Source organism: Pollicipes pollicipes, unplaced genomic scaffold (assembly GCF_011947565.3).
Source record: "Pollicipes pollicipes isolate AB1234 unplaced genomic scaffold, Ppol_2.1 Scaffold_6478;HRSCAF=7683_pilon_pilon_pilon, whole genome shotgun sequence".
In the NCBI taxonomy this organism is placed as follows: domain Eukaryota; kingdom Metazoa; phylum Arthropoda; class Thecostraca; order Pollicipedomorpha; family Pollicipedidae; genus Pollicipes; species Pollicipes pollicipes.
In genome coordinates, this window is record NW_023596882.1 from 189,670 (window position 1) to 215,096 (window position 25,427).

Consider the following 25,427-nt stretch of genomic DNA (forward strand, 5'->3'; position numbering starts at 1 on the left):
CCCCCCCCCCCCCCCTACTGGGCCGCCGCCAAATCCACCAACAAAAAAGGTCCCTTTTGTTTTAACTGCTCTGTAGCGAAGCCACTGCTGATATGTACAAAAGTCCCAGGGTGTAAGTAAAGAAGATAAACAAGCCACGTGGTATGGTAGGACGGTAGGCGTGGATTACGCCACATTGGTTCAGGAGTAGTCGAAGTAATTGATTTTGAAACATTTTGACGCTTTGTTTAGTTGTTTCCATCCTCTCTAGCTGCTGTGTCCTCTGGGATTGCATTCCTTTAGCTTGTCCCTTTCCTCTGGACTTTTGGTTTCCTACCTATATTCATCTGCCCTTTAGCCCTTTTTACTTGTTGATCATTTGGCTTATTGCATTTACCTCTGTCGTTTTGGCTTTAATCCCTGTGATATTGGCTTTATGACCAGATCCCCTTTTACATATATGCATGTGACATTCATCGCTTTTGACTGTTTTCTATTTAATTTATACCCTTTTTGCCTTTTTGCCTTTTTGCCTTTTAACATTTTTAACGTTTCGCCTGCTTGACTTTTTGCATTTCACTGGTATCTTTTTGACTTATTACCGTTTGCCTTTTTGTCACCTTGACCTATTCACATTCGAATTGAACCAATTCACTCCTGTTCCTTAGCACGTTTTACCATTTCAGCTTTTTACATCTGGCGTTTTGTCCTTTGGCTTCTTGGCTATTTACTTTTTTCGGTTATAAGCCGCACGACAGCAACATTGGTTTTGTAGCCGGCGAACCATGAGGAACTCGGACGCCCGACTCCTGGTTGTGTGACCACGTCCCTGACTCCTCACGTCACGCAGCGCCGTCCAGACGGACGCCCAACCCCTGGCTGTTTGACCACATCCCTGACTCCTCACGTCACGCAGCACCGTCCAGTCCAACTCCTGGTTGTGTGACCACATCCCTGACACCTCACGTCACGCAGCAGGGTACATCTCGTGATGCAGCTCGCAGCGAACAACAACCAAGCTCATTTTGCGATCCTGCCAACTGCCACTAGGGGATCAAACATTTACCCGGCTGGGAGCCCTTTCCAACACTAGTTTTCTCTGGCCGAGAATAGCCGTCACGCTCCACAGCACGCGGCTGCTATTGGAAACTCCTGGTCACAGCTGGAACAGGCACATGCAGGGCCGCGGCCGGCGTCAGATAGCGTCAGCCTATAGGTGGCATCAGGGAACTTCCACAGCCAGTCGCCAACTCGCCACTGAGGCAAGCACACTGCCTTCGCGACGCTGCGGCGTCCACACCTCCTCGCCGTTTGCATTTGAGAAGCACAGACGCTGACGCGCACCAGGTAAATCGACGCTCGGCTCCCACGCCCGACGTTCGACGAGGAACGCGTCACACTTTACACTAGAAATTCCCTCGGCATTAGCAGCGGTTCTATCGCAGCTAAGACCGTTAATAATTTCCACGATTCGGTGCAAATGAATGGAATGTATATAAAATAATGAATTCGATGCACCGAAAACAAGACAGATGCTTGGGTGACAGTTTTGCGATTTCGCAATGTGAGACATCGAGGAGCCTATTAAAGTCGTGGCCAATACAAACACAGCCTATACCCTAACGTCCTGATGGAAGAGGTAAACGTCAATTTGTCCCGTGTTCTATATTTATCCGCTGCGAAATCTGGCCACCTCTGATCAACACCTACTGACCTTTGACCAAGCAGCGGCGGCCGCCTAGCCTGACCTCTCGCCGACCACCCGTGTCCGGGCCAGCCCAGAACAGCGGCGCACTCACAGCCCTGCGCTGCAGATGCTTACGGGCTCCCTTCAAAGCCATGACACTCCTAGGAACTGACCAGACGTTGCACCTTCATGCCGTTCTGAAAACACAATTACTTTGAAGAGTGCTTATTGGTCTGAACTTTGGAAGAAGTGGCATTAGGCCGAGCGTGCGAGTCTTGCGTCACAACAGACCTTAGGCGCATACTGTGAATTAGGTCTTAGGGTCTCCTCGCCATGCAAGTCGGCCGCACGTTCCAAAGCCTTTCGAACTTGTTTCCAAGTGCCAAATTTATACCTGTAGCAAGTTTTTAATACTTATAACGGAGGTGCTTCAGACTGATAACAGAGACCCCTGCCGACCGTAAGATTTTGTATCTTCATCAAAGGTGGACGTTCGCATGAGTGCCGCCTAATCCAATCTACTTAGTGCCAGAACAAATTTGATTGTTGGGGCGCGATGGCACCGGCCTGTCTAGCCTCGGTGTTGACTGTCGCCGCTCGGTATGAGAGCCTCAGGGCTGGCATCAGCGCGGCGTTCGGGATCCGGGGCTCTCACAGTAGGCCAGCAGGTCAGGTCACACTACACGGCGCTGCAAGCCGGGGCCTAAGCCGAGACAACAGCCGGGCAGACGTGGCTGGCGGCGGCCATGTTGAGCCGCACATGGGGCGCTCCTCTCCAGGGCCTAAGCCGAGACAACAGCCGGGCAGACACGGCTGGCCCCAACCGGCGGCCATGTTGAGCCGCACATGGGGCTCAACATGGCCGCCTCTCCTCTCCGCCCGTGCGGTGTGTGATAATGATGCTGATAATGATGACGTGGGCGTCCTCCTCCCCCTCCCCTAGGTAATCTGAGGAGACAGGCAATGTCTTGGGGGCGTCTAGTTATTTCATGAACTATTTTGATTTGATTTGGCACACTCAACAAAATCCAGTTAAATCTGCATGTTATCAGAAGCAAGCGGTGCAAGAAACATGCAAATAAAGATGTTTCACAAACGCGCGGATAAAGATTAAAGGTTGCCCTGAAATTTGCAGATACGAAAATCATGTACTCGAGAGCCCGGTTTCTGGCGATCTGAGGATAAAGATTGACAAAGTCTCACGGCGCCGTTTATGCCAAAATGGCTGCCAGTGGTACATAATGTGGCAGATCGTGTCGATTGGGCCCATCGCCAGACGTCGCCTGGAGCGACTTCCGACCGATGGGAGGACGACAGTCATTACCGCACAGGATGCCGCCCCGCGCCGCGCCGGGAATAGCTAATGACATCCTTTTAAGTTCTGTCGCTTCCAGAACGTCAAAATACTAATTAGTGCCACGCTTTCCAGCAGGTTTTGACACAAAAATGTCGACCCTGGTCGTCAGACATCGTAAACACGCACATAACTGGCGCCCGCTGTCGCGCTCACAAATTAAATCCACTGTGTTGTGGTTGTCTTGCATTTCCTTATTCAGTATAATGCCCAAATTCGTGTCGCCTTAGCGCGAATGATTTTAGACCATATCTTCCCAACCTGTCACACTCCATTTTCGTACACTTCCATACCGCACCGTTCCCGTGGTCTAAACCGTTCGCAGCTCCTCTTGTTCGAAAAACGGTTTCCCCAGCAGTAAACAGACGGCGTCTGAACTCTCACCCCGAATGATATAAGCAAACGATTCGATGTCATCAGCCGCGAACCGATCCTTTCTTTCCTAACGACGACTACAGTAGCCAGGCGGTTTCGTAACTCGCTGAGCGATGACGCCCACCAGATAACCACTATAAGCAACAGCTGTATATCCCCACCAAAATTTGTCATCGCACTCATCCATCAGGTGTATACTGTTCAACGCCCGCGCACTTCGGCACACAGACGGGCTACTACGGCCGGGTAAACGGACTGGACATGTTCAGCGCTGAAGTCACCTAGGTGCCCGTCACATCGCCAAGGTAAACGGACCTGAACATGTCAGCGCCGTAGTCACCTAGGGACCGTCACAATCGCCAGGTAAACGGACTCGGCATGCTCATCGCTGTAGTCACCTAGGTGACCGTCACATCGCCAGGTAAACGACCCGGCATGCTCATCGCTGTAGTCACTTAGGTGACCGTCACATCGCAGGTAAACGGACTGGACATGTTCAGCGCCGTAATCACCTAGGTGACCGTCACATCGCCGGGTAAACGGACCCGACATGCTCAGGGCCATAGTCACCTAGGTGACCGTCACATCGCCAGGTAAACGGACTGGACAAGTTCAGCGCCGTAGTCACCTAGTGTGACCGTCACATCGCCAGGTAAACGGACTGGACATGTTCAGGGCCGTAGTCACCTAGGTGACCGTCAACATCGCCAGGTAAACGGACTGGCATGCTCATCGCTGTAGTCACTTAGGTGACCGTCACACATCGCCAGGTAACGGACTGGAACATGTTCAGCGCCGTAATCACCTAGGTGACCGTCACATCGCCAGGTAAACGGACTCGACATGCTCAGGGCCATAGTCACCTAGGTGACCGTCACATCGCCAGGTAAACGGACTGGACATGTTCAGCGCCGCAGTCACCTCGGCGACCGTCGCATCGCCAGGAAATGACCTCCACCAAGCCTCCAATCCATGAGATACGGCGAACACCTGGCGACTGCTTATAATGTTACCAGACAGAAAAGTCTCCAACAAGGCTCATCTTGTTTGGAAGTTGCGAAAACAACAACCCATGCACCATTCCAAGCACGCAGCAAGGGGTTCGTTGACATGTCACACAAACCAAGCACCACCTGGCATACGTAATCACTTGTTATTCGCCAGATCACCGGAGCGGAGCATTATACCTATATGCAGTCACGCAAGATACGTATACGGGATCATGATGAACACTGCGGCGTTCAGCTGCAAAACACCCTTCCACCGAGTGTCCTGCAGTAGAGATTACGCACCACGGACAGTATATATCAAACAATTAGACGATCATACAAAGCACAGTATATACACAAACGGTTGACATCATGCGGATATAATTCAAATGCTAACTAAAAACTATGGAAAGGTTTTTAACATTACCTTTAATGCTTCAGAATGTATCTTATAAAGTAGCTATATAAGTTTACATAGTCATACAACGTAATTCTAACCAATGTTGGCAGGCTTGTAGAGCCTAGCAGTCAATAGTTGCTATCATAGCTATAACACACATACACACACATACATACGCGCACCATGATGATAAAAAATAATAAGGTGACACTGAGTGGAAAATACATTAAACATATGTATATCTCGAATAACTGTCGAATCAGTTCAGTTGTCACTACACTGTTATTCTGCAAAGGCAACAGATCGAGGTTCAGTCAAGTCCCAGACCAACTTTGTCGAATATGGAAACACTCACTGAGATTCCAGTCTAGAGACTCTCATTGACGCTTCAGTCTGCAGACACTCACCAATTTCCCTGTCCGAGGGCACTCACCGACGTCCCGGTGTGAGAGTTCTCACCGGTGTCCTGGTCCGAGGGTGTTCACCGACGTCCCGGTCTGAGGGTTCTCACCGGTGTCCTGGTCCGAGGGTGTTCACCGACGTCCCGGTCTGAGAGTTCTCACCGGTGTCCTGGTCCGAGGGTGTTAACCGACGTCCCGGTCTGAGAGTTCTCACCGGTGTCCTGGTCCGAGGGGCACTCACCAATGTCCCGGTCTGAGAGTTCTCACCGGTGTCCTGGTCCGAGGGCACTCACCAATGTCCCGGTCTGAGAGTTCTCACCGGTGTCCTGGTCCGAGGGCACTCACCGACGTCCCGGTGTCCTGGTCCGAGGGCACTCACCAATGTCCCGGTCTGAGAGTTCTCACCGGTGTCCTGGTCCGAGGGCACTCACCGAGTCCCGGTGTCCTGGTCCGAGGGCACTCACCAATGTCCCGGTCTGAGAGTTCTCACCGGTGTCCTGGTCCGAGGGCACTCACCAATGTCCCAGTCGGCGGAGTGCTGCTGGCGCTCCCGGTCGGCCAGCACGTACCACACGCAGGCCAGCCAATGGGCAGCCAGCGAGAACAGCACGAGTAGCAGTGTCAGTATCATGCTGCTGTACTGGGTGTAGCGGTCGATCTTCTGCAGGAGTCGCACCAGCCGTAGCAAGCGCGTCAGCTTCAGCAGGTGGATCGGAGTCTCCTGCGGCCGACCGAAGCACAGGCTCAGAGCCCGGGACAGGTGCGGGGCAGAGGGGCGTGGGGAGGTGCGGGGAGAGGGATGGAGAGGGGAGGGGGAAGGAGAGGGGGGGGGGGAGACAAAGGCGCATTCTATCTTGTGTTAACTACGCCATCCACAAGAAGATTCCATTAGCGGGCTCAGTCTGCGCCTCATGAATAACTGAGTGACACATTTTCTGGAACTACCTACGCATGCAGCCTGAAGGAGCGTTATATATGCACAGTGCTAGGATGCCCCACGCTATCTTCCTGGTGTGCTCCATAAGCGAATGTGGTAAGTGACAAGTGCAGGATTACAGGAAAACTTTCTCTAGACTGCTGGGATGTCTCTCGTTGGCTTCAGTTGAAATAACCGTTTCTATTCTATTTAGCTTCGCAGAAACTCGCACGAAATCGTTCCGAGTGTTTCTCGCGATATGCAAACGTGCAGTGCAACATTCACTCCCGGGTGTGACAAGAGCTGTCGATTACACGCACCCGCGCTATCAAAATCTCAGATGCCAACTGTGACAACGTTTCTGCATCGATGGTAACTAAAGGATCCCTACAGAGCTAGTGGCTGAGACAGCGCGCTTTCCGGCAAGTGAGATCTGGTGCTATTGGCTTTGGAAGAAGCCGGGGCTCTGCTCGTCCGATGGTTCGATCCCAAAGTAAACATCGGAACGAGTGGATGGAATCCCAGTGGGTTATCCCAGTAGCATCCAATACGAGAAGCTTTTGTGCCAGGAGCAGCCTCCAAGCATTTAGAGACAGCGTTCGACTCCTTGGGGAACCATGACACGCTATCAGCGAGCCACTGCCGGTAAGACGTTTTTGATACCTTACGAAAATCTCATGAGAACTGTGCACAGCAAATCTCTGTAGAACTGTGCACAGTAATCTCATGAGAACTGTGGCACAGTAAATCGGCGCAACAAACGCCTTTGTAAGAATGAAATTCAAATATCATTGAACTGAGTCCTCGGAAAAGATATTTTACAGACAGATCACATAGTAAACCAAATTATGCACTTATATTCGTTAACGCTATTCAGGTGGTCAGATCGACAATGCATTTACCTACAACTATTTTGATGGAATATGCAGCAATATACCACGAGGTGACATTTCAAGTTAACAGTAGTACAAAGTACTGCGCGAGCTGCAAAAATGACAGTTACATATCGAGACGAGAGTAAGGCACATAACTGAATACCGGAGCGCATATAAAGTAACGCTGTTATAATGTGGTGGGCCTTTCGAATGCTATACACGCTACAATACTCAGCGATATGCAAACGAAAATTCTGAAGCTCTTCGCTTTCAGCACTCGGAGCTACGCTGAAAATAGCACTGCATGCAATCGGGACTTCCCTGCCGAACCGTCCGTGCCTAACTGTCAGGGCGTCAGCGCGATTTGAGCACATCTGTCTGCGAACGCTGCAGCTCTATTCGGCGGCGGGTGGAGTCGGCGGTCAGCAGCGGCGGCTCTGACCCAGGCCGGCTGACTCCCGCTACAGCCGCATGCTTGTTCGAAGCTAGGCTTCCGTCAACACCGCGCGTCGCTACGAGTGCTGTTCCACGGACATCGAGTTTACCTGGAGTGATTGACCTGGTGAGAGCCAAAGCTCGCTGAAAGGGCTTATTTCCGGGGTTAAGTGAGAAAGATTCATGTCACTTTTGGTGAGGCGTGGATTATTTCATAAGCATCGTGTTGTTGCATTTGCATGACACTTACAGGGCGGTTTACATTCGTGAATACCTTTCTGAAGCATTGCGTAGCATTGGCTGCTTTTGCCAATGACAGCATGACGGTAGCGGATGATAGCATAATAGCTAAAATATTTTCAAATTCTGGAGACACACGGTTGACGCCAACAGCATACAGAGCACTAGTACAGCCATGTTGGAAGCGTAACTCCCCGCTCGAAAGTCACAAACGCACCTGCAAGCACGGACCTCCTGCTACCAGCACCGCTGATAGTTCGGAATTTGAATTCAAGTGCCTTCTACGTTGTCCGTGCGTGAACTATCTACCCTGATTTGTGAGCGTGGTGAACTGATAGTGTACTGCTGAGTAAAAAAAACTTAATCAGCGTCGACAGTCATTCTGAAGAAATCTGACCATGACACTAGACTTGATCACTAGTGATAACTCTGCCCGTGGCTGAACCCTCGGTCCGTGCATTACTGCACAGCGTGCCATAAATGTTGGAAAACATTGGACGGGAACACTGCTAACATCAGCGGACGTAAACAGCCAGGGCAAGCCACATGCGCCACAAATGTCACAAAATAAAGCCACAGCCACAGAATGAAAAAAAGGCTCGTATGTCGGAAGATGCTGCGATGAAATACAAGAACGTTACATAAATTAAAAGCCGAAACGGAGGCAACCACAAGTCGCAGCGCATTATTTGCAACTTAAAAACCTTAAGTGACTGATAAAAACTGTTCGATCGATGTTTGATTTCAGCTGCCACGCCAGCTTCAGGGGAGAAGTCGCTGAAGGCAGAAAGCTGTCAGAAGCACGTGAACGACACACAGACACATGCCAGGCGGGCGAGTCCAGGGCCCGAGGTCAGCGTCACCCTGTCAGCGGGTCAAAGGTCGTCGAGGAGTGCCCACCGTCACCCTGCTGGCGGGCCAAGGTAGAAGAGAGTGGCCGCTGAGTGTCTGTGGAGCGGCCGCCGGTCCGACCTCGTCCAGGCCCGCCCGAGGCCAGGTGCACGGACGCACGTCAAAGGTGGAAGAGAGTGGCCGCTGAGTGTCTGTGGAGCGGCGCCGGTTCGACCATCGTCCAGGCCGCCGGGGGCGAGGTGCACGGGCGCACGTCACACGAGGAGCACACCACACGTGTTCACTGTAGCAGACGGGTGCCGACTGGCGACAGGCGGGTCCATGCACCAAGACAGTCAAGGACTTCCAGGCGGGCGAGGTAGATGACGTTCAGTGTCGAGGAATGGGGTGCGAGCGGGTTATCATACCCGGCGCAAACGTGCCTTTCTTGGTATGCAGATGGAAGTAACTACATCATCATTGGATGTCGATGTCATGCGAGTGGGCACTCATCTAAGCCAAGTGCTGTTTGAAACCAAAATCTGGGCAGAAATACGGCAATGACCAAGTCTCAGCAGTTATGCAATAAGGCATCATGCCGCAAAAGAACATTCCGGAAGATACAAGACGGCCATTTATCACATTTAGTGCAAAATAAAGGACATGTTTGGAAACATATTCTCTCTTGATGCTTCCGGAACACTTGGAAGATGGTTTCTGTTCAATGCCTTTCGAATGTTTAGTTTATGTTAGGCTACCTTTCTCCTTTAACTTGCTCAAGAAAAGTCCTGATATTTGTGTGTGTAAAATACTGAAGCCATTGCACCATTTTGCTCTTCCATGGTGCAATGTCTAGAGCCCAGGGCCCAGGCTGAAACTAAGCGCGCGTTATGCATGGTTGCGTATGTGAAGGCACAAATGTCTACACTGACCCGCATTGGCGTGTGCCACTTGGTTCATTCGATCTCGAGGCACGCGTCTAAAGAATACCTCTCTCATCGAGGCAGGTCACATATATCAGAAGCAAAGTTCTCTTGAGGCACAACTTATTTTGCAACCCATCCTGAAACCGAACTTCTTAAGAGCATCATTACTGTATGTCAATCGATAAATCTTAAAAAATAGGTATGCTTCACTGCGGCCTGATATTGGCTCACCGGGTGAGGATTTCAAATAGTCTCTAAATATCACACTAAACAGGTGACCGTTGTTGAAGATGGTACTGCATGATCTGGAACATGATTGTGACTTGTCAGATAATTTTCTTTCAAACAATAAATCAAGTTGTACAATTTAGGCCAGTGACAGTGATCTTAGCAAAACCCAAACCCAGCAGGGAAATGTCACAACACACCGCAGGATCGGGATGTTCAAACGACTGAGTTTCCATATGTCGCCTTCAATTCAAATATTATCCATTGGTGCTGCTCAAAGGAATACCACGGGAGTCAAATTTTGGATATTGGAACGTTATTGGGATGATAGCCACCGTGAAGAATGCAAAAGATACAATTAGACATAATTTTGCGAATATGGCCTTTCTAAAGACCTGAAACGACGCAATTCGGCGTACTTTTTTGAACATGACCGTCTGGTATCCTATGTTAGTTGGTTCGAAGTTCACTGAAATCGGCAGACCATGCATTAAGTACCTCGTCTTTCAAGTTAAGAACCCGTCGGAGCTGAAAAAGAGGAGATGGTCATGGAAGCAACACGGCCTTGTGTGCCGCATCAGCTGCTCACAAAACTAGGACATTCGCTTTTCGTCCAAAATTGGGCAAGTCAAAGACATCTTGTGCTGCGGAGGCGAAGACAAAATACCTGACATCCATTTATTGTTCGAATTGCAATTTTTGCCTCCATTTATTGTTAACAAAAACACTGCACCGCGTCGGTCTAAGCATGAGCCATAATGCGACAACGCACCAAAACAGATTCCCCGGAACTGCGGTGCGCATGACTTTCAAATATCCGGATGGTTCTGGCGCTTCCAACTTGATAAAACGAATCCATTTAAAGTAAGGCCTACAGGCGATAGTTGCATGCTTTTTCCTAGGATTGACGCCTTCAGGGCGGCAATGTATGCACGCGTGGCTTCGCTAACACTATACACCGCCGTCATTTTGGCTGGTGCGAACAAATTAAGCGCACCCCTGTGCGTGATTCACGGAATTTATGTAATCAATATTTTATCCTATTGAGACCAGCAAACCAGTCCTAATTTCTACAGGTCATTATTTACCCTACGGATGGTCGCATAGGGCCGAAAAAATAGATGAGAGCTTCGGTATTGAACAAAACAAAAGGACAACATTTTATTTATGCTTCTGTTTTGCAGTACCAATAATTTTGATGTGCTCGTGACAATGTACGGCAGGCCCAAACCCCCTGGACACATGATCATACCGGTTGTTGTCAGCTAATAGCAGGTATACCGCGAACGTGGTGAGTAAACTCCGCATTCAACCAAATAGTGAAAGCTTGCACACCCCATCGAATCTACGTCATCCGGTCTTCCACTAGTATTATTTCCGTCGGATCTACGTCATCCGGTCTTCCACTAGTATTACTTCCATCGGATCTACGTCATCCGGTCTTCCACTAGTATTACTTCCATCGGATCTACGTCAGCTGGTCTTCCACTAGTACTACTTCCATCGGATCTACGTCAGCTGGTCTTCCACTAGTATTACTTCCATTGGATCTACGTCAGCCGGTCTTCCACTAGTATTACTTCCATCGGATCTACGTCAGCTGGTCTTCCACTAGTATTATTTCCATCGGATCTACGTCAGCTGGTCTTCCACTAGTAATCGCTTTCATCGGATCTACGTCAGCTGGTTTTCCACTAGTATTATTTCCGTCGGATCTACGTCAGCTGGTCTTCCACTAGTATTATTTCCATCGGATCTACGTCAGCTGGTCTTCCACCAGTCTTATTTCCATCGGATCTACGTCAGCCGGTCTTCCGCCAGTCTTATCTCCATCGGATCTACGCCAGCCCGTCTTCCGCCAGTCTCATTCCCATCGGATCTACGTCAGCCGGTCTTCCACCAGTCTATTTCCATCGGATCTACGTCAGCCGGTCTCCCACCAGTCTTATTTCCATCGGATCTACGTCAGCCGGTCTTCCACCAGTCTTATTTCCCTGCACTATGATATTTCCATCCCGTTAAGGTTAACAGGACCCCTGGGCGTTCCCAACGCTGCGCACAGGAAATGTGCAGGCGAAACAGGGCAAACCAATCAGCCCCAGTGCCAGGCGTTTTCCCTGATCAATTCCCATGTGAAAAGCTGAAAACGTTTCAGGAGTGTTCCATACATTTTGCAGGAATGCTAACAATTTCAACTAGCTCTAAGCGCCACGTCAAGATGCAGATTTTGGTCAGTCATCTGCAGATTTTACCGCTTCAGAAACTCAAGAGGTTTTGGCGGCAAGAAAGGATAGTTTGATAGTTATCGAAACATGACGACTTAAGTACTTATGTACATGAGCAGTGATACTTATGCATGCTTTACAAAATAGGAATGCTTGTTTTTCCATTTCAACTTCAAAAAAGAAATGTTTGTCATCATACGCAGTACCCAGTATTACCTCAACTTAAAACTTGTCCGACAAAACTTGTGCCATTTTTCGACTTCATGTGGCGTCCAATATTGTATGCTAGCTGACAACGCTTCCGTCATTGTCAAGATACGACACACAACGGGAGTCCACCACAACAAGCTGCGAAGCTGGATAGCGCGTGCATCTGGTCTGCATAGTCTGTCCGAGACGTGGGCCGCCGCAGCATGCGGCCTCAGCGGTACGTTACCATCGAGGTTCCAACACCGGATATCGCGAACCCCAATGTTCACGTTCGAAAACAGCGCTCTGCTACGTGTCTGCTGCGAACGATTGATGATGCCCCCAAAGGGGCCCTCGCGCTCCTTCACTCTCGCCGGCGTCCGCTGCCGACGCGGCACCGGGCGTCACGAGCGGTGGCGGCCGTGATCTCGTCACCGGGCAGCTGCCAGCGGCTCACCGAGCTGTAGACGTCCGCCGCGAACAGCAGGTCGACGGCAGCGCCGCCAGCAGATCCACGATGAACCAGCCCTTTAGGTAGTTGGTGGCGATGTAGCGCGGGTTGGAGACCACCTCACCTTTCTTTTCACGTACGTTGTGCGGAGTTGAGGACGATGTCTGGAACAGAGGCCAGGCACGGCTTGGGGCAGTGCCTTCATCTAACACTGAGGCATAGCATCATCTAAACCCGCTGCATGCCAGGCTCGCAGAACATGACGAGCACACATAGTCCGGAATGTCAGCTGTAGATCGAAGGCGACACAGCGTGACAGTATGACCCTTGGGCTTCAGACGGCTGGCAATGCAGCGGCAGCGAGCAGCAGACACCAGTGTCTTGCAATTCACGATTTGGTGGAACATAGCACATTTTCCTGTTTATCAACCTGAATTCGTTCGTTCATACCTAGATCAAATTTTCCAACCATGTTGTTATTTTTCGGTGCTTTTGAGAGGACAATTTACTGCCCAGATCGCCTTTTGCTGGGACAGTTTTGACACCCTAAGCTGGCCGGTCGGCCGGGCCCACACACTGTGGCAGCTCGTACCCGGTGCACCAGGCTCCAAGGGCTCCGGACGGGAACCTCGGCACTGCTGCCTTCGGCAGGCCGCAGGGAGTACCCGCTCCTGGAGAGCGCCCCCGCTGCCTCCTGGCGCACGCCCCTAGGGCACGGCACCGCTGCCTCCTGGCGCCCGCCCCTAAGGGACGCTACAGCTGCCTCCTGGCGCCCGCCCCTAAGGGACGCTACAGCTGCCTCCTGGCCCGCCCTAAGGGACGGCACCGCTGCCTCCTGGCGCCCGCTCCTGAGGGACGCTACAGCTGCCTCCTGGCGCCCGCTCCTCAGGGACGCCACCGCTGCCTCCTGGCGCCCGCTTCTGAGGGACGCTACAGCTGCCTCCTGGCGCCCGCCCCTAAGGGACGGCACCGCTGCCTCCTGGCGCCCGCTCCTGAGGGACGCTACAGCTGCCTCCTGGCGCCCGCTTCTCAGGGACGCCACCGCTGCCTCCTGGCGCCCGCCCCTGAGGGACGCTACAGCTGCCTCCTAGCGCCCGCTCCTCAGGGACGCCATCGCTGCTTCCTGGCGCCCGCCCCTAAGGGACGCCACCGCTGCCTCCTGACGCCAGCCCTGAGGGACGCCACCGCTGCCTCCTGGTGCCCGCTCCCCAGGGGTGCCACCGCTGCCTCCTGACGCCCGCTCCTGAGGGGCGCCACCGCTGCCTCCCGGCGCCCGCCGCTGAGGGACGCCACCGCTGCCTCCGCGCCCCGCCGCTGAGGGACCCACGGCTGCCTCCTGACGCGTCCCGCGCACGAGGTGGCCATGCTCATAACCGCACTCAGAATGCGGCGCGGCGCTGCTCCGTACAGAGCGCTAATGGGGATGACATGTAGCCCCGCTGGTGACCCGGCTGTACCCCGGGTGCCGCACCTGCGCCTGACCGGTGGTCTCACTTCTCCCGTATCACACACTAATGTGTGAGCTCGCTCGGCCGAAGCCAGCTCTGCCTACGAACACGCGTATGGCCCGTATGGGCCGCGTATGGTACATGGGCGCCCAGCACTGCTCACACGGGTCAGCATTAACAGAGCTCCAAGGTACCGACCGCTCGGGAATAACGGTGTTTTCTAACACTGGTCAAGTTCAAAACGGCTAAATTGTTCCCTCGCGACCAGATGGGCTGATGAGAGCTACATGTGCTTTGCTAGTACTGTAAGCACGATATTATTATTCCTGCTCCAGCTAGCAACCAAGACAATCAACCACCTGACTTACTCCATAGATGTGGTCAATTTACGCCCACAAACGGACACCTTCTATGACAAATACAATCAGGTGTTGTCTCTCTGTCACTGACGTTATAACCGGCTGATGAAGTGTCTGCAGTAGGAGTTCGCTGTGGACGAGCTGGCGGCGCTGCTGGATTAGGGAAAGTTGGCCACGAACGTCAGAGGCGACTGGAAACATGGGAGGCTGCGGCCGCGCCACAGTGCGGTGCCTGATTGTTGTCATCATCTTATAATGCACTCGTGACATGTAATATCGGGTGGAATCGAATCGAGTGGAGTCGAGCTACCAAGGTTTGAGGAAGATGTCTTCAAATTCCCTCTAATGACACACCGGCGTTGCATGCAGCTTGAGGAAAGCAATCATGACGCACAGTAGGCCACTGTTGCCTTATCACATACACATTGAAGACAAAAGCGTACCTCCGAGAAAGAAGGGCAATGACAGGTGTTTTGACGAAGGATTACGGCGCAAAACTTTTCTTAAACTTTTAACAAAGTTTCAGCGTTGTTTTCTAGCCACCAACCCTTATCTTGTTTTTGGCTAGAAATATTCTGCAGGGGTTTACATGATTTTTGTAAGGAAGTAAAGTTGGATAAATTGTAATTGGCTGGCATAAGTTAAAAATTGTTAATGTATTTGAAAAGCAAGTTGTTAGAAACAGCGCAAGCAAATGCCGCGCTGCAGCGGCATCTGTTGAGTGACTCGCCTTGTTCTTGACAAAACTTTCGCGAATCATTCTAGTTATTTGACCCTTTGTACTGTTTAAGCCTCAGCAAGTTCTGGCTGAGCAAAAATCAGTGAAAAATTCCAACCTAGCGACCATCTTATCATGACTACGCTCCTCCAGTTGCCGCTCCAGTATGAAACCAGTACTGAATTCTCACTGAAATTTGATTGATGAAGTTAAGTATATTTATAGGCATATCTAAACTCAGTCGCTCACAGGCCCAAGAGTTGATGTACCGTCACGCACTTCAGATCAGCTCACTCTAGCGAGACTTGGCAAGAAGAGACCAGTGTTCAGCTTGAAGAGTTGGGTGGTCTGGATCGCTTGGGAGCTTTGATAATAGTTGTCCCAATTTTCGACTTTTGTTTCCGGTCGATTGGCAAACAAAGTTTCTTTTTATCACCAGTTCCACCCGGTAATTCAGAACGCATCCTTTCGCCACTTCCACCGCACGGCCGTCTTCTGTCTCGGCAGGTCCCCTCACCGCTCCACGTCCCTCCCACCTCGTTATTCAGCAGCGGCCGTCGAGGGACACGGTGGTGTCCAGGGTCCCCGCCGCCCGCAGCGACAACGGATCGCCTGGAGACCGCTCATCATCGCGGCGCCAGGCCGTTGTCGGGCGGCGCTGCGCCCACGCCCAAAGCCGTGTGTGATTACGCGAGGTGTCGCAGCCTTCACGCCCAGCCCGTCGTCTATCGATCATACCGCGCGGGTCGGGCGCGTCCGCACCGGCTGCGAAACGGCCAAACGGCACTCTGAAAAACGCTGCCAGCCGGCGTTCAGCTGCGGCGGGAGAAACGTGACAAACCGGCGCCGGGCCCGAGGAGTCCACCCGGTGATTGGGGCTCCACGAGCCGCAGCTAAGCGTTGCCGGCCCACATACGAACGCCAACGCTTGCACCGGTGAGTGGACGGGCCGCCGACAGGGACTCGCAGTCCGAGAGTGGGGGCTCCACAGGCGAAAACAAAGAATTCTGCACACCCAAAAACAGGGACCTCCATTTACCACGGCAAGGTTTGAGCTTATTCCGCTGCAGCAGAATGCATTCGACTTAGACTTGCAACACATGAGGTTAATTCCGACTCTGTTCTGATCAGCATTGCACGTTGAGCCGACTCACCTCACACTTAACACAACGATCACGTTTTGTTTTTGTTCTGATTCCGTTTCCGCACAGGGCACAACTATGAATGCCTGCTATATCTCTCTCTCCCTCTCACTGTCTCTCCCTCTCTCCGCTCTCATTTTTCTCTCTCTCCCTCTCTCTCTCACACATTCTTTTTCTCTCTCGCTCTCTCTCTCTCTCTCTCTCTCTCTCTCTCTCTCTCTCTCTCTCTCTTTCTCTCTCTCTCTCCTCCTCCTCCTCCTCCTCTATCTTTCTGCCCTTTGAAAAAAAAACGATTCGTTTGATCCTAATGCGAGACCGCACACAGGTGCAAAAGTTGCGTGCTTTGGGAAAAGACGTCGCATTCGCCACACATCACTCGCCCAGACAACGTTTCGCACAAAGGTGGAGGCGTTCCCTGGCTTTCCGACCGGCTGTGCCCCCTAACCCGAAAGGCTTGACCATACGTAGTACACCAGCCACGCCAGCGAAGAGACACCCGCCACAAGTCTGACCTGCGGCTACCGCGAGTCTGACACGTAAGGTGTGTATTTTGGCACCGGTGATCGTGTCCTCACGTCGAAGGTGATCCCAGGGTGATCCCATGCGGCATCCGATCGGTAGCCAAGCGTTGTGAACTCTTGATGTATAGCGAGCAGTATGCTAACCATACGCATGCATGCATTCGTATGTCACGACGACAGGGAACACTAGACTGCATTGCACAGCTGCGGCGGCAATACGAACCTGGGCGACCTCGGCTGCCCAGGACGGCGCTGACGAAGTTATTCCGATAGCAGTCTAGCACAGGGCTCAGCAGCTGGTGAAGGACTGTGATACACTATGGCTAAAGGTATAGGACCACTGCAGATCCAGGCGGAGTGAGGCATCCATGCTGTTTCTGAGCCGGCGGTTTGATCCACAAATCTCAGACCTCTGCAAACGCGAAGGCAGCAGCAATGTCCCAAAAAAACAAATGCCGGGAACTTGAAGAACGTTCAAGTTGGATAGCAGATCCGAAACTGTTAGACATCGGTGGAGCAAGTTTTCTCGGAAGCCGACGACTGCCGACTACAGAGCCTGTCTGCAGCACAACGCACGATAAGTATGCAAGTTGCACACCCCTGTCAATGGTGATGGCCGCTGCCCACGCGGACCACACCCACACACCCCAGTACCGTGCCGTTTGGTTGTACATAGCTCCCGCCGCTGCGATGTTACACCGCGGCGCCTATCTCGGACACCGGCAGCAGGCACGTGATGCTCACTGGCCACCAACGTCGAAGAAAGGTTCCCCTGCCCGGTGCACCTCGTGTCCATGCCGCGCTGTTCATAATGTCCTGCCGCCGCGCTCGGATATCCAGCCATGCGATATTCAAACTGATGTAACAAGACTGCATCTCATGCCGGACTGGCAACTGGCCCCAACAGACGATATTTAGCACCATTGTTGGCGGACCAATAATGGCTGAACGCGGGCATAGTAAACAGAGGTCAGAGGTCCCTCCCCTTTCCCATTATCTACAGACATCGATGCCACTGATAGTAAACGTGTTTCTGCCGCAGTTTTTCCAAATGTATTTTCTTTATTTCTATCACCAATGATCAAGCTATCAGGAGTGACCCACCCGCAGCCCAGCCATAACATAGTCTTACATCACCGCATCAAAAGAAAATGAGTACGTCACGGTGCTCCGAACAAAGAAAAAGTGAAATAAATCAAAATGCAAGCAAATGAAGCGGGTCTTTTTGCATGTTACATTAAACAGCAGCCATCAGAAGTTTTTTTACTTCCTGCTTTTGACTTCAAAGTGTTTTCTTCCCTCCCTCTAAAGTAGAACGTAGACGTAGCTAAATATGTCATTTACCTCACCACAAACCTGCATTTAGCACCACGTATGTGCAGTTTGGGTCAAGCGCTAGCTTTCTCACTCTCCGTTTCCCTATCGACGCACCGCAGTGAGCCGATGAGATGTGTGAGGCGCGTCTGTTGGTGTTGGTGCAAGTGCCAAAACACTCACCAATGAGGAACAGCGCTTCCACCACGACATCGCTGACCACCGACGGCCTGTCACGATCCATGACGAAGCTGGCGTTGTACGGCACAACCACGGCCACGTAGAACGTGGCGACGAGGATCAGCCAGTCCCAGCAGGACTTAAAAATTCCTGCAAGAGCGGCAGTCTGTCAGAAATTCAGAAATGACGGCAGATATCATAGGAGAAGCTGGGGAGAACCAGAGCACTTCCACGAAGTTAAAGCCAGAGGACAAAACGGCAAACAAGCCCGTGCCATGGTAATATCCACAGGGCATTTCCTCCATACGTCGGAAAGGAGTGCAAGAAGACTACATGGAAGCTATGAACACCGAGGTTTCCCAATTTGGACAGAAGTTAGGTGGTTGTTAGTTAGGTGTGGTTTGGTAGTGGAAGTTAGGTTAGGGTGCAGGGCGCGATTAGCAGGGCCAGCAAAGCGACGATCATTTTTTCAAGTAGAAAACCGACCTCAGCCCGTGCGCTCGCAACCACGTTTCAAAATGTCGGGAAACTTGACCCTTGGCGAAAATCTTAACGAATGCCTTGGCGCACAATTCGCAACAGTTTTTAAGAGCGGCGGCATCAAATGTTGCAAGAATGACTTCAATATACGGACCAAACAAAGATAATACTTTTCAGCATGCTGATCTCCATCGTTCATTCAATTCACCATGTCTCCTAAAGCGGGAAAATATCTGCATATCCTAAGATTAAATCCTAGTTTGTTCTGCCAAGCCACGTCGCGTAACGCCCAGGCTTGTTCCGCGGCCAAATCACGGCAGGTGCATTCGGCTCTCTCGAATGACAAAAGTCTTCCTGGCCCAGTCCCTGGCATATCTTGTACGGATTTCCCAAACAGTGTTATAGTGCTCGCGGGGACAATGTTAGTACCGGGTGAAGTCGGGCACAGCCGCTCGCCATTGTCCGCTCTTGTCATACCAACATGGTGTCTGTCGCACTCCTTGCCGTGCTGTTGTGAAGCTGAATTAACTCAGACTTGTACAGATACTTCATGTAGTCAAGCCGCAGTACAGCTGATAAATTTGTGGTAAGTGTGAATTTCGGGTTGATGTCCTCGGACAATACAGCAAATAAATACGAATTTGGCCCCACCAGAGAACGACCAGCCCGTTTCACAAATTTTGCTGCATCTCATGCGTTTACTCACAGTCTCAAATGGGCTGGATTTCAGGCATCACCCGTCGTCAATTAAAAACCATTGGTTTAAAGCTTCAGTCAGTATATTAAGAGGCTTAAAAAATGAGAATCTTATCAGCCCCGGTTACGGCAGCGGAGCAGAAGTTGACGGAACCACTTACCGCAAGTTGCCTGAAGCACTCACCATAATGAGAGAGGACGAACTTCGATCGTTTGGCTGACACAGTTTTGTACTCGGGCAAGGGTGCTGTAGACCCCGGCTGCAGCAGCAGTGACTGTAACAACGACCGCAAGTTTTGTACTCGGGCAAGGGTGCTGTAGACCCCGGCTGCAGCAGTGACTTTAACATCGAACGCAAGTTTTGTGCTCGGGCAAGGGTGCTGTAGACCCCAGCTGCAGCAGTGACTGTAACATCGACCGCAAGTTTTGTAATCGGGCAGGGGGTGCTGTGGATCCTGGCTGCAGCGGTGACTGTAACATCGACCGCAAGCTTTGTACTCGGGCAAGGGCGCTGTAGACCCCAGCTGCAGCAGTGATTGTAACATCGACCGCAAGCTTTGTACTCGGGCAAGGGCGCTGTAGACCCCAGCTGCAGCAGTGACTGTAACATCGACCGCGAGTTTTGTGCTCGGGCAAGGGTGCTGTAAACACCGGCTGCAGCAGTGACTGTAACATCGACCGCAAGTTTTGTACTCGGGCAAGGGTGCTGTAGACCCCGGCTGCAGCAGTGACTGTAACATCGACCGCAGCGGCTCGCAGTGACCACTTCATCCCCACAGACACCAACTCACGTGACCACATCATCCCCACAGACACCAACTCGCGTGACCACATCATCCCCACAGACACCAACTCGCGTGACCACAATCATCCCCACAGACACCAACTCGCGTGACCACATCATCCCCACAGACACCAACTCGCGTGACCACATCATCCCCACAGACACCAACTCGCGTGACCACATCATCCCCACAGACACCAACTCGCGTGACCACATCATCCCCACAGACACCAACTCGCGTGGACCACATCATCCCCACAGACACCAACTCACGTGACCACATCATCCCCACAGACACCAACTCGCGTGACCACATCATCCCCACAGACACCAACTCGCGTGACCACATCATCCCCACAGACACCAACTCGCGTGACCACATCATCCCCACAGACACCAACTCGCGTGACCACATCATCCTCACAGACACCAACTGGTCCAAATGAGCAGACCATGAAACTCCAACCTTCGGCGACTCCCATGGCCCGACCCACAATCATCACCACCCGCGAGTGCTGCCACTGAACTGAACTACCCCCAGGCGGCCGACGTAGCGTGCGGCGGTCTTACGTTATTGAGCTTGATCTTGGACTTCCTCTCCTGGGTGTAGTGTCCGGACAGCTGGTAGAGCACGGCGCGGGACCGACGCCGCTGGTAGTTTGATCGGCGGAGCCTCCACGTCCAGCTCGTTACCGTTCGGATCTGAGAGGTCGAACCGTACTCAGGGCGGACCCGGATCACGCGCTGCCCCCCCCCCCCCAATCGTCCTCGGGACAAGAGCAGATCAAGCCGCTGCTCAAGGGAACGTGCTTCGTTTTCTAACTGCACGGGACTGGAGGAAAAATGACAGCGAAAGGCAAAGGTGGTAACGTAACAACAGATATCAACTGCAGGCAGAATGTGAGAAGTTTGCATTAATATTCCCGCATATGCCTGAAAATGGAAAAAGTATGCGGTTTGTTTTTGCCACGATTCGTATTTACATATGACAACGCACAATCAGTAATGTGCCAACAACGCGCAGACACTCATTGATCGTGGCCAGCAGCATTGATCTCCGTTGAGGCGATGGTTGGCCTTAGGGCCGCTCCCCGAGGCGTGTCCACGGGGAGGGACTGGAGCCCTCAGCCGCGCTATGATCAAGAAAATTATGGGATTCGCGAGATCGCGCCTCGTTCCATGCCATAACTAAAAATCATTCAAGTAAATGACCCCGAACCATTTTACGTTGGACGTTCTCTGTTCTTTTAAAACCAGAGGATAATCAGCCAGTACATCCAAGAGCAGACCAATTCGAGCAGGTTGACACACGTCGCCGTGTCTGCCGGAAGGCGCAGTGCGTGGCGCACCCTTCTCCCCTTCCAAGTTACCCGTGAAGCACAGTGCCCCCGTCAAAGTTTCGCTGACGCACCGTACCCGCGCCCGAGTTACCCGTTACGCGCCGTGCTCCCGTCGGAGTTACCCGTGACGTACCGTGCTACCGTCGGAGTTACCCGTGACGTACCGTGCTCCCGTCGGAGTAACCCGTGACGCACCGTGCTCCCGTCAGAGTCACCCGTGACGCACCGCGCTCCCGTCAGAGTCACCCGTGACGCACCGTGCTCCCGTCGGAGTTACCCGTGACGTACCGTGCTACCGTCGGTAGTTACCCGTTACGCGCCGTGCTCCCGTCGGGAGTTACCCGTGACGTACCGTGCTGCCGTCGGAGTTACCCGTGACGTACCGTCTGCCGTCGGAGTTACCCGTGACGTACCGTGCTCCCGTCAGAGTCACCCGTGACGCACCGTGCTCCCGTCAGAGTCACCCGTGACGCACCGTGCTCCCGTCAGAGTCACCCGTGACGCACCGTGCTCTCGTCGGAGTTACCCATGACGCACCGTGCTCTCGTCAGAGTCACCCGTGACGCACCGTGCTCTCGTCGGAGTTACCCGTGACGCACCGTGCTCTCGTCAGAGTCACCCGTGACGTACCGTGCTCTCCGTCGCCGCACAACCGCTCCTCCTCGGGTTCCTCATACGGCAAGGAGGACATCTGCGCCACCTTGGTCGGCGTGATGTCCTTGTGCGACGCCAGGAAGAGCACCACCTCCCGCTTCTCGTTCTTGATCGGCACGATGTCCAGCAGGCACCAGAAGGGCGAGCCTAAAACACCGCGTCGCGGTGGATGCAGGCGTACATCAGCGAACACAGGGCCGCCATGTGAGTGGCCCGGCCATTTTGTTTTCTTATCTACGGAATCGTCCATGAATTGGTGACCAGAAGCGCCTCCCCTGCCTAGAAGCGGCAAAGGAACTTGACACGGTCATTAGGAAGCCAAAAAGGGCCGCGTCGCTCCCTACTGAGAAGTGAGAAAATGAACTACGTAAATAGCATGCACGTTCAGCATGCTAGCCATATATTACGGCACTTTTCAGGTAAGTCGGTTTATTATTATAATTAGAAATGATGCATTGAATTCTGAACAAAAAATCCAAGCAATAAGTGCCAAGCACGATGACTACACCAACGCCCATCTACATTAACGCCCAGGTTCGACTAAAAAAAAAAAAACTATAGCTATGCTCTTGCAGCCGGCGTAAGATAACATTGTACCGGTCACAACGGTACTTCCTGATCAATTGCGTTAGAACTCTCCCGCCTGAACAGATTTGATGCAAAGCACCATACCCAGTCACCAGCGGCCACTGGCGCCCGCCTGGCAGACTTACCGTTTTTCCTGTAGAACATGACCTCGAGCTTCAGCTCAGTCTTGCTCTCGAGCGACAGCTCGATCTGCTGGCGGTGTTCCTCGGCCGTGTCCGGGCCGTACAGGAAGCGACACGCACACCCCTTCTGCATGATCTGGGCGCGAGCGTGCCCCGTCAGCTCGCAGAAGCCGTCCGAACAGTACACGATCGGGAACGTCGACGACACCTTGGCATTGCCCAGCACGAAGTTGCTGTCTGCAACGATAGAGCGTGTGGCTAGCTGCAGCGTTCTCTGGGAAGGAGTGTTCGCCACACAGTGAGGAGGGAGGGAGGCGCGGTTCAAGGCAAGGGACGGGGCGGTGCCGAGGCCTTCATAGCCGCAGACAGCTGAGCTAGCCGCTGTTGTATTATTTCGGGTCGCTGAGGCCAAGTATCTTCACTTCGTCACATGACTGGTACCATAAAAAGATCAACAAATTACTATCAGACGACATCCTTTTGTGCTGATTCGTCTGTTTGTATTTCCAGCAGTCTAGATTTGTTGTTGTATTCTTCCATTTTTAGACGGGACAATATCTGGTCGGTTGCCATTGGTTCTACGGACCTAAATTGGTAGCTCTCCTGCTCTCCTGGCATTCAGCGCCCTCGAACTCTCATGGCGCCAAACATCCGATGTACGTAATGGCATGACGACGATATCATCACCCAATGATACGAGCCAGTGTTCACCGTCTATGGTTGCCACTCGGTAGACTCTCCCCATCACGAGCTTTTGTTACCATGCTACGAACTCTCTTCTCGCAGTTTTTACCGGGCGGGGGCTATTTATCAGGAGTTTCATCCCGATTACGAGAGACCGTCAATTTTCCCAAGTTCCCGCACAGTAAAGCAGCAGTATATATATATATATATATATATATATATATATATATATATATATATATATATATATATATATATTATATATGTATACTCTCTCTCTCTCTCTCTCTCTCTCTCTCTCTATCTCTCTCTCTCTCTCTATCTCTCTCTCTCTCTCTCTCTCTCTCTCTCTCTCTCTCTCTCTCTCTCTCTCTCTTCTCTCTCTCTCTCTCTCTCTCTCTCTCTCTCTCTCTCTCTCTCTCTCTGTATTACAGACGTGGGTCCATCATTAAACCAAATAGGACTGAAGCAGCACTGGTTTGCCATCACCTCAGCCGCCGTTCGCATATGAGGCTGTCAGAGTCCAGTGGTTTCGTGAACTCGCCAACCCATTGTGCAGCTCCATAACTGGCTTGGGTAAGCCTGTTCAGGTAAGAGGTCGTAAAGAGCAAAAAGTGTAAGTGCTCTCGGAACTCGTCGTTTGTATTCGCCTGTAAATTAGCGACTGAAACCGTTTTATGAAAACTGTGACGCACGTTATGTCAAAGAAAAAAACCACCATGCCAATCCTACCTTAAATTCTTTCACTTCACCAAGCAAATATATCCGCGGGCAGTGAATGCACACAGCCAAGATCACATCCTGCTCAGGACAGCACACCCCCGGAGGCGCCGCCGGCTGGGGTGGGACGCGCGGCCGGACGCCGCTGGAGGACGCCGCCGCGGGCGACGGCCGTCGCCCGCGGCTGTTTTCGCCGCCAACGTGCTGTTATCGTCGACAGTCGGCCGTCACGGCGCCGGACTTATCAATGACCACGCGCCGAATTCATCCCGTGGACGATTACGAGCCGGTTTCGTCGCTGTCCGCTGATCACGCGCTAGTTTTTTTTTTCGCGACATGCACTGCCCTGTTGAACCTAAAGTGATGGCCATAAGCAGAGGCCCAGCCGGCAGGCGTAAACATGGGTCACCGTAGAGAACGGTAGGACAGTGATCCTACCAAGAACGGTAGGACTGCGATCCTACGAGAACGGTAGGACGGCGATCCTACCGAGAACGGTAGGACGGCGATTCCTACCGAGCACGGTTAGGACGGAGGCCCTACCGAGAACGGTTAGGACGGCCGACGAACGCTGCAGTGCTGGTGGCATTCCTGCCCTGGCTGCTATTCGAGGCCGGCGCCATAGTGCACCTGACAGGACGTCGCCCTTGGCGGTCTTCGGAGCCAGTCCGGCGCCGGAAAGTCAGCCAATCCGCACCAGCAATGGCGGCACGGCCGACGGAGCAGCCGCGGGGCTCCATTTGCAGCCGGCGGCGACGATCCCGTTATCGCTAAATTGCATGCGCTGTATCAATTTCTGGTGAATTTGAGTAAGATATACGGACTTGGAAATATGTCGCCACTCGTAAGGAATAAGGCCGCTGGACGGGCGAGTTTTGCTTAGTTTGTTATAAAGCTGGCAACTTGTGGGCAACATAGCTGACTGGCTGCAATACGTTTTCATACGAAATTGTCATGTGCTACGTCTAGAGCGACTGAATTTGCGTTCGTTTGCGCGCAACGATTGGTTTCGGTTGGCCACAGGTCATGATGACCTCGCACAGCAGCGGTTTCACGTGGCCAGCTGCGAAAGCGATTCAAACCTTATTCGTTTTCACGATTGATAATTCTTCGTTATAACTTTCAGCTCCTCTGAAAAAATTTGCCAGCCTCAAAACGTTCAGATACTTGCAGAAA

General features: G+C 52.3%; 1 protein-coding gene across 1 annotated transcript in view; it reads right to left on the reverse strand.

Moving 5' to 3' along the window:
- Positions 1–25,427, reverse strand: part of LOC119106952 (potassium voltage-gated channel subfamily H member 8-like) — a 75,324-nt gene that overhangs the window by 27,942 nt on the left and 21,955 nt on the right. The window contains exons 2-6 of the mRNA XM_037230296.1: positions 22,851–23,084; positions 22,119–22,284; positions 20,714–20,816; positions 19,544–19,634; positions 18,187–18,333 (exon numbers count right to left, since the gene is read on the reverse strand). Coding sequence (XP_037086191.1) covers positions 18,187–18,333; positions 19,544–19,634; positions 20,714–20,816; positions 22,119–22,284; positions 22,851–23,084 — 741 coding nt within the window. The remainder of the gene's footprint in view (positions 1–18,186; positions 18,334–19,543; positions 19,635–20,713; positions 20,817–22,118; positions 22,285–22,850; positions 23,085–25,427) is intronic.